The sequence below is a fragment of the Triticum dicoccoides genome, chromosome 6B, assembly GCF_002162155.2.
Source record: "Triticum dicoccoides isolate Atlit2015 ecotype Zavitan chromosome 6B, WEW_v2.0, whole genome shotgun sequence".
Taxonomy (NCBI): Eukaryota; Viridiplantae; Streptophyta; class Magnoliopsida; order Poales; family Poaceae; genus Triticum; species Triticum dicoccoides.
The window spans coordinates 606341538-606355860 of record NC_041391.1 but is presented as its reverse complement, the minus strand read 5'-3'; the positions used below and the strand labels follow the sequence as shown (position 1 = coordinate 606355860).

General features: G+C 47.1%; 1 protein-coding gene across 1 annotated transcript; it reads right to left on the bottom strand.

Moving 5' to 3' along the window:
• Positions 1-6825: 6825 nt before the first annotated feature.
• On the bottom strand, positions 6826-8405 carry LOC119326436. Its single transcript, XM_037600081.1, has one exon. The coding sequence runs from the start codon at positions 8204-8206 to the stop codon at positions 6983-6985; it is 1224 nt and encodes a 407-aa protein (XP_037455978.1). The 5' UTR covers positions 8207-8405; the 3' UTR covers positions 6826-6982.
• Between the last annotated feature and the right edge of the window lie 5918 nt (positions 8406-14323).

Below are 14323 nucleotides of genomic sequence, written 5' to 3'. Positions count from 1 at the left end.
GACTAAAGGGGCCTTTGGTCCCGGTTGGTGCCACCAACCGGGACCAAAGGCCCCTTTAGTCCCGGTTGGTGCCACCAACCGGGACCAAAGGCCCTGTGCTGCCCCGCGCCAAATGTTTAGTCCCACCTCGCTAGTTGAGAGGGAGCCGCACCAGTTTATAAGGTGCGGTGCGGCTCCCCTCTCGAGCTCCTCTCTAAAGCAGGCTTTCGGGCCTAACTCTGCCATCTGTGCCTGTGGGCCTACTGGGCCTTCCACGGGCCTGAATCCTGGCCCATAGGGTTTCTAGTCGTATTCAGGCCGTGGGGGCCCAGTAGGTGGCATTTTTTTTGTTTTTTTGTTTAATTTTTGCTTTATTTAGTTTATTTTGGTTTTGGTTTATTTTTCTTTTGGTCTTTTGCTTTATTTTTTAATTCTTTTTGCTTTTAGTTTTAGAAAAATTATAAACTTTCTGTTAGTGCCATTAGTTTTCAAATCTAAAAACTCTTTTTTTGTTTTCTTTGTTGCTTTATTTATTTTATTTTGTTTCTACTTACAACAAAATACTTATTGTTGCTATTTTTATTTTTTTTTCAGTTTTTTGTTCTGTTTTCTGCATTATTTAGTTTTTGTTGTTTTTTGCTTTATTTTTTAATTCTTTTTGCTTTTAGTTTTAGAAAAATTATAAACTTTCTGTTAGTGCCATTAGTTTTCAAATCTGAAAAATCTTTTTTTGTTTTCTTTGTTGCTTTATTTATTTTATTTTGTTTCTACTTACAACAAAATACTTATTGTTGCTATTTTTATTTTTTTCAGTCTTTTGTTCTGTTTTCTGCATTATTTATTTTTTGTTGTTTTTTGCTTTATTTTTTAATTCTTTTTGCTTTTAGTTTTAGAAAAATTATAAACTTTCTATTAGTGCCATTAGTTTTCAAATTTGGAAACTCTTTTTTTGTTTTCTTTGTTGCTTTATTTATAAACCGGTGTGAGCGCCCTTCGGTTGGCGAGGTTTTAAAATTCATAGTTTTCAAATGAACTCTGAAAAAGTTGGCATAGCATGTGCATGTACAAAACGGACAATGGTATCATACTCGTCTGTTACAAAGTTGGCATGTTATCATCATAATAGTTGCGGGAGAAAGTCTTCACTTTTTCTTCGCTTGTGTCGTTTGCTTATTGCGCCGTAACCATGGATAATCTTCATCGTTTATCAGGATGCTTGGGTCAGCCTTGACTTTGAAGGGGGGAATTTCATGAAACTTTTCATACTCTTCAGACATGTCTGTCTTGCCCTCCACTCCCAGGATGTCCCTTTTTCCTCAAAGAACTATGTGGCGCTTTGGCTCATTGTATGATGTATTCGCTTCCTTATCTTTTCTTTTCCTCGGTCTGGTAGACATGTCCTTCACATAGATAACCTGTGGCACATCATTGGCTAGGACGAACGGTTCGTCAGTGTACCCAAGATTTTTCAGATCCACTGTGGTCATTCCGTACTGTGGGTCTACCTGTACCCCGCCTCCTGACAGATTGACCCACTTGCACTTAAACAAAGGGACCTTAAAATCTACTCCGTAGTCAAGTTCCCATATGTCTGCTATGTAACCATAATATGTGTCATTTCCATTGTCGGTTGCTGCATCAAAGCGGACACCGCTGTTTTGGTTGGTGCTCTTTTCATCTTGGTCAATCGTGTAAAATATATTCCCATTTATCTCGTATCCTTTCCAAATCATTATAGTCGAAGATGGTCCCCTGGACAACAAGTACAGCTCATCACAAACAGTGATGTCACCTCTGAGACGTGTTTCCAACCAACTGCTGAAAGTCCTGATGTGTTCACATGTAATCCAGTCGTCGCACTGCTCCGGGTGTTTGGAGCGCAGACTGTTCTTGTGTTCATCGACATACGGGGTCACCAAGGTAGAGTTCTGTAGAACTGTGTAGTGTGCTTGAGACCAAGAATATCCGTCCCTGCATATTATTGAGTCCCTTCCAAGCGTGCCTTTTCCAGTCAGTGTCCCCTCATACCGCGATTTAGGGAGACCTATCTTCTTAAGGCCAGGAATGAAGTCAACACAAAACCCGATGACATCCTCTGTTTGATGGCCCATGGAGATGCTTCCTTCTGGCCTAGCGCGGTTACGAACATATTTCTTTAGGACTCCCATGAACCTCTCAAAGGGGTACATATTGTGTAGAAATACGGGCCCCGGAATGACAATCTCGTCGACTAGATGAACTAGGATGTGCGTCATGATATTGAAGAAGGATGGTGGGAACACCAGCTCGAAACTGACAAGACATTGCGCCACATCACTCCTTAGCGTTGGTACGATTTCTGGATCGATCACCTTCTGAGATATTGCATTGAGGAATGCACATAGCTTCACAATGGCTAGTCGGACGTTTTCCGGTAGAAGCCCCCTCAATGCAACCGGAAGCAGTTGCGTCATAATCACGTGGCAGTCATGAGACTTTAGGTTCTGGAACTTTTTCTCTGGCATATTTATTATTCCCTTTATATTCGACGAGAAGCCAGTCGGGACCTTCATACCGAGCAGGCATTGAAAGAATATTTCTTTCTCTTCTTTCGTAAGAGCGTAGCTGGCAGGACCTTCATACTGCTTCGGAGGCATGCCCTCTTTTTCGTGCAAGCGTTGCAGGTCCTCTCGTGCCTCAGGTGTATCTTTTGTCTTCCCATACACGCCCAAGAAGCCTAGCAGGTTCACGCAAAGGTTCTTCGTCACGTGCATCATGTCGATCGAAGAGCGGACCTCTAGGTCTTTCCAGTAGGGTAGGTCCCAAAATATAGATTTCTTCTTCCATATGGGTGCGTGATTCTCAGCGTCATTCGGAACAGCTAGTCCGCCGGGACCCTTTCCAAAGATTACGTGTAAATCATTGACCATAGCAAGTACGTGATCACCGGTACGCATGGCAGGCTTCTTCCGGTGATCTGCCTCGCCTTTGAAATGCTTGCCTTTCTTTCGACATAGATGGTTGGTCGGAAGAAATCGACAATGGCCCAGGTACACATTCTTCCTGCAGCTTGCCAGGTATATACTATCGGTGTCAAGTAAACAGTGCGTGCATGCGTGGTATTCCTTGTTTGTCTGTCCTGAAAGGTTACTGAGAGCGGGCCAATCGTTGATGGTCACGAACAGCAACGCCTTTAGGTTGAATTCCTCCTGTTTGTGCTCATCCCACGTATGTACACTGTTTCCATTCCACAGCTGTAAAAGTTCTTCAACTAATGGCCTTAGGTACACATCAATGTCGTTGCCGGGTTGCTTAGGGCCTTGGATGAGAACTGGCATCATAATGAACTTCCGCTTCATGCACATCCAAGGAGGAAGGTTATACATACATAGAGTCACGGGCCAGGTGCTGTGATTGCTGCTCTGCTCCCCGAAAGGATTAATGCCATCCGCGCTTAAAGCAAACCATACGTTCCTTGGGTCCTTTGCAAACTCATCCCAGTACTTTCTCTCAATTTTTCTCCACTGCGACCCGTCAGCGGGTGCTCTCAACTTCACGTCTTTCTTACGGTCCTCACTGTGCCATCGCATCAACTTGGCATGCTCTCCGTTTCTGAACAGACGTTTCAACCGTGGTATTATAGGAGCATACCACATCACCTTCGCAGGAACCCTCTTCCTGGGAGGCTCGCCGTCAACATCACCAGGGTCATCTCGTCTGATCTTATACCGCAATGCACCGCATACCGGGCATGCGTTCAGATCCTTGTAGGCACCGCGGTAGAGGATGCAGTCATTAGGGCATGCATGTATCTTCTCAACCTCCAATCCTAGAGGGCATACGACCTTCTTTGCTGCGTATGTACTGTCGGGCAATTCGTTATCCTTTGGAAGCTTCTTCTTCATTATTTTTAGTAGCTTCTCAAATCCTTTATCAGGCACAGCATTCTCTGTCTTCCACTCCAGCAATTCGTGTACGGTACCGAGCTTTGTGTTGCCATCTTCACAATTGGGGTACAACCCCTTTTTGTGATCCTCTAACATGCGATCGAACTTCAGCTTCTCCTTTTGACTTTCGCATTGTGTCCTTGCATCGACAATGACCCGGCGGAGATCATCATCATCGGGCACATCGTCTGGTTCCTCTTGATCTTCAGCAGCTTCGCCCGTTGCAGCACCATCGTGCACATCGTCTGGTGCATCTTGATGTTCAGTAGCATCATCGTATTCGGGGGGCACATAGTTGTCATCGTACTCTTCTTCCTCGCCGTCTTCCATCATAACCCCTATTTCTCCGTGCCTCGTCCAAACATTATAGTGTGGCATGAAACCCTTGTAAAGCAGGTGGGTGTGAAGGATTTTCCGGTCAGAGTAAGACTTCGTATTCCCACATATAGGGCATGGACAACACATAAAACCATCCTGCTTGTTTGCCTCAGCCACTTCGAGAAAATCATGCACGCCCTTAATGTATTCGGAGGTGTGTCTGTCACCGTACATCCATTGCCGGTTCATCTGCGTGCATTATATATAATTAAGTGTGTCAAAAATTATTACAGAACATCATGAATAGATAATTAAGTGACCAAATTAATAAAAGTTCATCATCACATAAAAACCAAAGTAGATACATAGTTCTCATCTAGCAACATAAAGCTCTGCAGAGCATCTAAATTAATTAAACCATACATTGAAACTATGTAAAACATTTCAATGTGAAAACAAATGCGATCATAATCGCAACCAAGGTAACAACTGATCCAACGGCATAATGATACCAAGCCTCGGTATGAATGGCATATTTTCTAATCTTTCTCATCTTCAAGCGCATTGCATCCATCTTGATCTTGTGATCATCGACGACATCCCCAACATGCAACTCCAATATCATCTTCTCCTCCTTAAGTTTTTTTTATTTTTTCCTTCAAGAAATTGTTTTCTTCTTCAACTAAATTTAACCTCTCGACAATAGGGTCGGTTGGAATTTCCGGTTCAACAACCTCCTAGATAAATAAAATCTATGTCACGTTGGTCGGCATAATTTTCATAAACAATAAATGAACCAATAGTTATGAAAAGATAATATATACCACATCCGAATCATAGACAGGACGAGGGCCGACGGGGGCGGATACCAAAACCATCGGCGCACTATATAAGATGCAATAATAAAAGTAAGAAAATAATACAAGTATCTATCTAAACAAACAAGTAATAATATTTTTCCTTTCAGAAAGAAGATAAGAACAAGAGGCTCACCACGGTGGTGCCGGCGATGAGATCGGCGCGGGTGATCGACGGCGGTGAAGACGGGGACGGGGCGTGACGGACCGCTAAACCTAGATAAATATTGAGGAAAATGGAGCTTGGCGGTCGAGCTTGGAGAGGAGAAACCTTAAGTAGTGTGGCTCGGGCATTCCATCGAACACCTTGTGTGCATAGGAGGTGAGCTAGAGCACCACCAAGCCCTCTCCCCCTCGGCCAGAAAAAACAGAGCAGTGTGCTCTGCTCTTGCGCGAGGGGCTATATATAGGCAGCACCATTGGTCCCGGCTGGTGGCATGAACCGGGACTAAAGGTAACCCTTTTGGTCCCGGTTCATGCCACCAACCGGGACCAATAGTGGTGGGCCAGGAGCCAGGACCATTGGTCCCGGTTCGTCCCACCAACCGGGACCAAAAGGTCCGGACGAACCGGGACCAATGGCCCACGTGGCTCGGCCGGCCCCCTGGGCTCACGAACCGGGGCAAATAGCTTCATTGGTCCCGGTTCTGGATTGAACCGGGACTAATGGGCTAAACTGGCCTGGACGAAAGCCCTGTTTTCTACTAGTGAGTGTATTCGCAGGCGTTGCTGCCCTGCCCCCATCGCGTCGCCATTGGAGACATTGAACAGGAGATCTCTAACGCCAAGTCGTGCAAGCTCGGGGCTGACGCAAGTCCTTGCACCGTTGGAAGATCGACAACCCAGCGCAGAAACCGTAGCAAGCCGGCTCTCACCCGACCGCCACGTGATTGCCTCTCAGTCGTCTTAGGGTTTTTCGACCTGATGGGCTCACATTAGCTTTCCAAAAGGCTAGATGTGTCCTTGATGAATAGGGTTGGATGACCTCCCCTTTATCCATTATCACGAACATGTCTGGACGTGTCTATAGACGTTTGGGATGTCCGTCTTGATCGACATTAAAGATGTCCTTAACGCTAGCACCGTGAAGCCCAAATCTATGTCTATCGTTCCCCGCAATCGGTGTTTCACTTGGGGAAATGCTACATGGACGGATGGACCTGTCGGTAACGACCAACGATGGTACGGTCCACTTGCCCATCCGCAACGCGGCAAAGCGCGCTCCAAAGCTAGACAAAATCCATGCGCAGCAGCAACCACCGTTCCGTTTTGGTCGGCAGGACAAGGATGGCGTTGAAAAAACCTCGGCCGTGATGGAGGAGCAGCAACCTACCTGGATCAGCCGCACCTTGTCCCTCCCCGACTCCCCGTCCCACCACCCCCGACACCAACGACGTTGTGCATGCCTGGTGCATCCGAATCGAGCCGAATCCTCCGGATATGTAGCTCGTCACATCCACATTATCTTGCTTCCTCGGGAAGATGCAGCGCACGTCGTGGCGCCGCGCGTGGAGGGAATGTCCGGCGGGTACGTCAGGGGAGGGAACACCTGTTCGTGCATGGCATGGCTTGGCGTGGACTCGGAGGCAGGCATCATCGTCACGTTGTCCGGCCTTTTGACCCAATTCCGTCGATCTCGTCAAACAATCCGTCGAATCTAGCATTACCTTAACAGCAAACGATCGAGCACGACATGACCAGCACCACCAGCTTTTAGTGCCAAGGAACACACGGCACGTAGGACATGGTAAAAAGTCACGGTGAAAAACATTTCTTCTGAATCGCGGTGTACAGTGTTTTCAAGGTAAAAATGGCGAAATGCTTGGAGGAATAAAAACGGTGTCTCTCGTTCTGCTAGGGCGGCGATCGCCGGGTTCGATGACGAGCGGGTTCGATGATCATTTACCCGCTGTGCATGGCCGCCCTGGCGGTGCGGCGGCCTAAGTGCGACGTGGAGGACCCGTTGAGGCCCTTGGCCAGCCGGTGCAGCCCGGGGTTCAGCCGGACGCACCCCATCAGGCTCAGCCCGTGCCGCGCTGCGCCGTCTTCTGCCCCCGCCGTCGCGCTGAACTTGTTTTGCTTCTTCTGCTTCCCGCCCGCCGGGGCGTCGCCATTGGCAGTGGCACCCACGGGTTCTGTCTTCTTGACCGGCGTGCCCAGATGTTGCACCGGCGAGTACTTGAACACCGGCTCCCTGCTGATGGTGCTGCCCCCGGCGCGTCCTTTGGCCGATAGCCTCCGGAACAGGAGCAGGTCGCTGAGCCGCCATTTCTTCCTGCCGCCATTGTTCGCGGTCGGTGGGACGGAGCGTGGCGACGCGACGGAGTCGGGATTCATCGGCAAGGTGTCTGTTGCGGTGTCGGGCACTGCGTCTTTGACGCCGGGGCCGAGGGGGGATGGCGCGGCCGCCTTGGACGCGTTCGCCATGGCTGTGGCGAACGGGTCGAAGTCCGGACCGGGCCCGGTCAGGCCCCGAAGCCGGGGAGACCACATCGCGGACCTGGCCGACCGTGGCGACGAGCCCACGCTGCCGCCGTCGAGCAGACGCGGCGGCGGCTTGAGCGGCCGGATCTTGCCTTCGTCGAAGAGCTCGTCCGCCGTCGTCAGCTGATCCGGCTCCTGCGCGCTCCGGTCCAGGAGGATGCCGAAGTCGAAGTCCGCGTTCTCGCCGTCCCCGGTCGCCGTCGCACCGGAGCCGACCCCGGGCTTCGGTGTCCCCGGCTTCTCCTCCCAGTCGAACGGCACGGCGGATTCGACCGTGCGGCGCGTAGAGTACGACGCGCGGGGCTGGAAGCCGTCGCCACCGTCGCCGGCGCCGGAGAACTGCGCGTATATGGCAGCCGCGCGCTCCGGGCTGGCGGGGGCGCTGGCGAAGTGCTGGAAGAGGTCGAAGGGGTCGGCGCCGTCGGAGAGGCCGTCGGCGGAGACGTCGGGCGGGAGGAGCCCGAACGGGTTGGGCGACGGGGGCGCGGTCACCGCCGTGGTGGCCAGGAACGGGTTGCCGGCCTCCAACGCATCGGCGGAACCGAACGGGTTCCTGATGCTCGCGGACCCCGCGGGGTAGGCGTCGTCATCGAGGACCGCGCCATCGAAGCGGAACTCCGGCGGCGGCGTGGCGATCTCCATCGATCACGTCCGGCTGGCTAGCTCTGGATCCGGGCGTCTGCTGGTACGTGTGCGTGTCGTGGTGGCGAGGAGTAAGGTTGCGATCGAGAGACCGGCCGGGAAGTAGGTATAAGGAAGGACGGGAAGGAGGGAGGGAGAGGAGGCGAGAAATGATCAAAATGACGAACGTGGCGGGGACTTAAATGGAAGGACGGCGGGATCGTCGCCCGCCATGTTTTGGTTCAGCTCCCCGCAACCATCTCAACACTTGTCGCCTCGATCGGGGGGACAAAAATCAATTGCAAATGGTAGGGGGCGGCACAATTCAGCGTCTCGCATTTAAACCAGTTTACACATCGAGGTGGTACAATCTTGTATGCTGGTCAGTACGTTTTTTTCTGGTCAAACCAAGATTTATTGATAAAAAGTACAGATGGTGTGGGATACAAAATAGACTAGCAGAACGTCCGTGTTTTGGTACGGGCTACAATGCATATATTTGAGTGACTCTATAACAATCATCCTATAATAACCTTTTCTCTCCACTTTTTCCAGTCTCTCCCTTCCTCCACTCACACTTGATAGAAGAGGATATAAGTCATGAATATTTTGTAAAGTAAAACTAACGTCTTTAAATTTAATGGACCGCTCGGAATCCAATGCTGACAATCAGACATGTACCATCCACATGCCAGATAGGCCCTGCGGCATCGAGCACCATTTTAAACATGTATGTGTGTGCGCGCCGTTGTCCTTGCTCCGATGGATACCCGTCGCCGCCATGCAGAGGGCACACATACGCCCGTGTTACTGTACAATGTCGATGCCTTGCTCGTGGTAATTTTTCTCGATGCCATCACCGGCCTTTACCCCCGCCTACAAATCTATATTGCCACGATGGGACAGCACCAGCTGGCACCAACAGTCACCCATGGGCATCATGCGTCTGAACAAGAATTATTCCTTGTCCATTGGGATATCCCGTCATAACCTACAAGTTTTGGTAATATGGATCTTAATATAACTATAGAAATTCAATACATTCAAATAACCTACACGCAACTCAAAGACACGGTTTACACTCTGATGATAACCGGGTTGGGAAATGAGATGTAAATAATTAACTGAGATTCTTTCATCATCTTCAGAAACTAAAGTCGAAGTCTTGCTCTCTCTATGTTAGCTGACCAAATTTATGAGCATTGCGTCGCCTGAAGGAAATATGCCCTAGATTCAATAATAAAGTTGTTATTTTATATTTTCTTATTCATGAGAAATGTTAATTATTCATGCTAGAATTGTATTAACCAGAAACTTGATACATGTGTGAATACATAGACAGAACACCGTGTCCCTAGTATGCCTCTACTAGACTAGCTCGTTGATCAAAGATGATTAAGTTTCCTATCCATGGACATGAGTTGTCATTTGATAAACGAAATCACATCATTAGTGGAATGATGAGATAGACAAGACCCATCCGTTACCTTAGCATAATGGTTGTTCCGTTTTATTACTACTGCTTTCTTCGTGTCAAATATATATTCCTCTGACTATGAGATTATGCAACTCCTGGGCACCGGAGGAATACCTTGTGTGCTATGAAACGTCACAACGTAACTGGGTGATTATAAAGATGCTCTACAGGTGTATCCGAAGGTGTTTGTTGGCTTGGCATATATCGAGATTAGGATTTGTCACTCCGAGTATCGGAGAGGTATCTCTGGGGCCTCTCAGTAATGCACATCATATGAAGCCTTGCAAGCAATGTGACTAATGAGTTAGTTACAGGATGATGCACTACGGAACGAGTAAAGAGACTTGCCGGTAACGAGATTGAACTAGGTATGGATATACCGACGATCGAATCTCGGGAAAGTAACATACCGATGACAAAGGGAATAACATATATTGACATTGCGGTTCGACCGATAAAGATCTTCGTAGAATATGTGATATGAGCATCCAGGTTCCGCTATTGATCGGAGAGATGTTTTGGTCCGCACGCTTAACGTTCGATGACGATATGTATTATATGAGTTATGTGTTTTGGTGACCGAAGGTTGTACGGAGTCCCGGATGAGAACATGGACATGACGAGGAGTCTCGAAATGGTTGAGAGGTAAAGATTGATATATTGGAAGGTTATATTCGGACACCAGAATGGTTTTGGAGTGGTTCAGATACTTTTCGGAGTACCGGGGGGGGGGGGAAGTATCCGGCCTTAATGGGCCATAGTGGAGAGGCGGAGGCAGGCCACAAGAGGTGCCCCCCATGGCAGTCCCAATTGGACAAGGGGGAGGGGGCGCGGCCCCCTTTTCTTCTCCCTCTCTCCCTCCACTTCCCTCTTTCCCTCTCTGTTGGAAAGGAAGGGGGGCTGACTAGGACTAGGAGTCCTAGTGGGACTCCATACACTTGGCGCGCCCCCTAGAGCCGGCGGCCTCCCCTCTCCTCCTTTATATACGGGGGCAGGGGGCACCCCAAAGAACAACATTTGTTTCTTAGCCGTGTGTGGTGCCCCCCTCCACCGTTTACTCCTCTGGTCATATTGTCGTAGTGCTTAGGCGAAGCCCTGCGCGGATCACATCACCAACACTGTCAACACGCCGTCGTGCTGACGGAACTCATCGACTCCTTCGTACCTCTATCGGATCAAGAGTTCGAGGGACGTCATCGAGCTGAACGTGTGTAGAAATCGGAGGTGCCGTACGTCCGGTACTTGATCGGTTGATTCGAGAAGACGTTCGACTACATCAACCGCGTTAAGTTAACGCTTCCACTTTCGGTCTACGAGGGTACATGGACACACTCTCCCCCTCTCGTTGTTATGCATCTCCTAGATAGATCTTGCGTGAGTGTAGGAATTTTTTTGAAATTGCATGCTACGTTTCCCATCAGTGGCATCCGAGCCAGGTCTATGCGTAGATGATATGCACGAGTAGAACACAAAGAGTTGTGGGCGGTGATCGTCATACTGCTTACCACCAATGTCTTATTTTGATTCGGCGGTATTGTTGGATGAAGCGGCCCGGACCAACCTTACATGATCGCGTTCATGAGACCGGTTTCACCGACAGACATGCAACTAGTTTTGCATAAAGGTGGCTAGCGGGTGTCTGTTTCTCCAGCTTTAGTTGAATCGAATTTGACTGCGGCCAATCCTTGTGAAGGTTAAAACGGCAAACTTGATAAATCACCATTGTGGTTTTTATGCCGTAGGTATGTACGGTTCATGCTAGAAGCCAGTAGCAGCCACGTAAAACTTGCAACAAAAAAAGTAGAGGACGTCTAACTTGTTTTTGCAGGGCATGTTGTGATGTGATATAAAGATTGTTGTATGATATGATCATGTTTTGTAAAAGTTATCGGCAACTGGCAGGAGCCATATGGTTGTCGCTTTATTGTATGAAATACATATGCTATGTAATTGCTTTACTTTATTACTAAGCGGTAGCGATAGTCGTAGAAGCAACGGTTGGCGAGAATACCATGACGCTACGATGAAGATCAAGGTGTCAAGCCGGTGACGATGGAGATCATGCCGTTGCTTTGGTGATGGAGATCAAAAGCACGAGATGATGATGGCCATATCATGTCACATATTTTGATTGCATGTGATGTTTATCTTTTATGCATCTTATTTTGCTTAATATGGCGGTTGCATTATAAGATGATCCCTTACTAAATTTCAAGGTATAAGTTTTCTCCCCGAGTATGCACCGCTGCGAAAGTTCTTCGTCCTGAGATACCACGTGATGATCGGGAGTGATAAGCTCTACGTTCAAATACAACGGGTGCAAGCCAGTTTTGTACAAGCGGAATACTCAGGTTAAACTTGACGAGCCTAGCATATACAGATATGTCCTCGGAACACTGGAGACCGAAAGGTCAAACGTGAATTATTTAGATGACTAGAGGGATGTCTATCTATGTGGGAGTTCTTAAGTAATATGATTAAGTGAACTTAATTTATCATGAACTTAGTCCTAATAGTTTTTGCATATCTATGTTGTAGATCAATGGCCCGTGCTACCATTCCTTTGAATTTCAATGCATTCCTAGAGAAAGCTAAGTTGAAATATGATGGTAGAAACTACACAGACTGGGTCCGTAACTTGAGGATTATCCTCATTACTGCACAGAAGAATTATGTCCTTGATGCACCGCTAGGTGCAAGGCCTACTGCAGGAGCAGAAGCTGAAGTTGTGAACTTCTGGCAAGTTCGATCTGATGACTACTGTTAGTTCAGTGTGCCATGCTTTACGGCTTAGAATCGGGACTTCAAAGATGTTTTGAACGTCATGGACCATATGAGATGTTCCAGGAGTTGAAGTTGATATTTCAAGCAAATGCCTGAGTTGAGAGATATGAAGTCTTCAACAAGTTCTATAGCTGCAAGATGGAGGAGAACAGTTCTATTAGTGAGCACATACTCAGAATGTCTGGGTACCATAATCACTTGACTAAGGTGGGAGTTAATCTTCCAGATGATTGTGTCATTGACAGAGTTCTTCAATCACTGCCACCAAGCTACAAAGGCTTCGTGATGAACTACAATATGCAAGGGATGGAAAAGACTATTCCCGAGCTCTTCACGATGTTAAAGGCCGCGGAGGTAGAAATCAAGAAGGAGCATCAAGTGTTGATGGTTAACAATACCACTAGTTTCAAGAAGAAGGGCAAGTGTAAAAAGAAGGGGAACTTCAAGAAGAATGACAAGCAAGTTGTCACTCTCGGGAAGAAACCTAAAAATGGACCCAAGCCTGAAACTGAGTGCTTCTACAGCAAAGGGACTGGTCACTGGAAGCGGAACTGCCCCAAGTATTTGGTGGATAAGAAGGATGGCAAAGTGAACAAAGGTATATTTGATATACATGTTATTGATGTGTACCTTACTAATTCTCGTAGTTGTGCCTGGGTATTTGATACCGGTTCGGTTGCTCATATTTGTAACTCGAAGCAGGGACTACGGATTAAACGAAGATTGGCTAAGGATGAGGTGACGATGCGCGTCGAAAATGGTTCCAAGGTCGATGTGATCGCCTTCGGCACACTACCTCTACATCTACCTTCCGGATTAGTTTTAGACCTGAATAATTGTTATTTGGTGCCAGCGTTGAGCATGACATTATATCTAGATCTTGTTTAGCATGCGACAGTTATCCATTTAAATCAGAGAATAATGATTGTTCTATTTATACGAGTAATATCTTTTATGGTCATGCACCCTTGAAGAGTGGTCTATTTCTGTTGAATCTTGATCGTGATGATACACATATTCATAATATTGATTCCAAAAGATGCAAAGTTAATAATGATAGTGCAACTTATTTGTGGCATTGCCGTTTGGGTTATATCGGTGTAAAGAGCATGAAGAAACTCCATAAAGATGGACTTTTGGAATCACTTGATTATGAATCATTTGATACTTGCTAACCATGCCTTATGGGCAAGATGACTAAAACTCCATTCTCCGGAACAATGGAACGAGCTAGTGACTTATTGGAAATAATACATACCGATGTATGCGGTCCAATGAGTGTTGATGCTCATGCCGGGTTTTGTTATTTTCTGACCTTCACAGATGATTTGAGCAGATATGGGTATATCTACTTAATGAAACACAAGTCTAAAACATTTGAAAAGTTCAAAGAATTTCATAGTGAAGTGGAGAATCATCGTAACAAGAAAATAAAGTTTCTACGGTCTGATCGTGGAGGAGAATATTTGAGTTACGAGTTTGGCCTTCATTTAAAACAATGTAGAATAGTTTCACAGCTCACGCCACCTGGAACACCAAAGCGTAATGGTGTATATTTTTGTTGAATCTTGATCATGATGATACACATATTCATAATATTGATGCCAAAAGATGCAAAGTTGATAATGATAGTGCAACTTCTTTGTGGCACTGCCATTTGGGTCATATCGGTGTAAAGCGCATGAAGAAACTCCATAAAGATGGATTTTCGGAATCACTTGATTATGAATCATTTGATACTTGTGAACCGTGCCTTATGGGCAAGATGACAAAAACTCTGTTCTACGGAACAATGGAATGAGCTAGCAACTTATTGGAAATAATACATACCGATGTATGAGGTCCAATGAGTGTTGATGCTCATGGTGGGTATCGTC

Excerpts from the sequence above, each read along its gene's own strand:
- LOC119326436 (XM_037600081.1), bottom strand. The coding sequence starts at position 8,206 with ATGGAGATCGCCACGCCGCCGCCGGAGTTCCGCTTCGATGGCGCGGTC.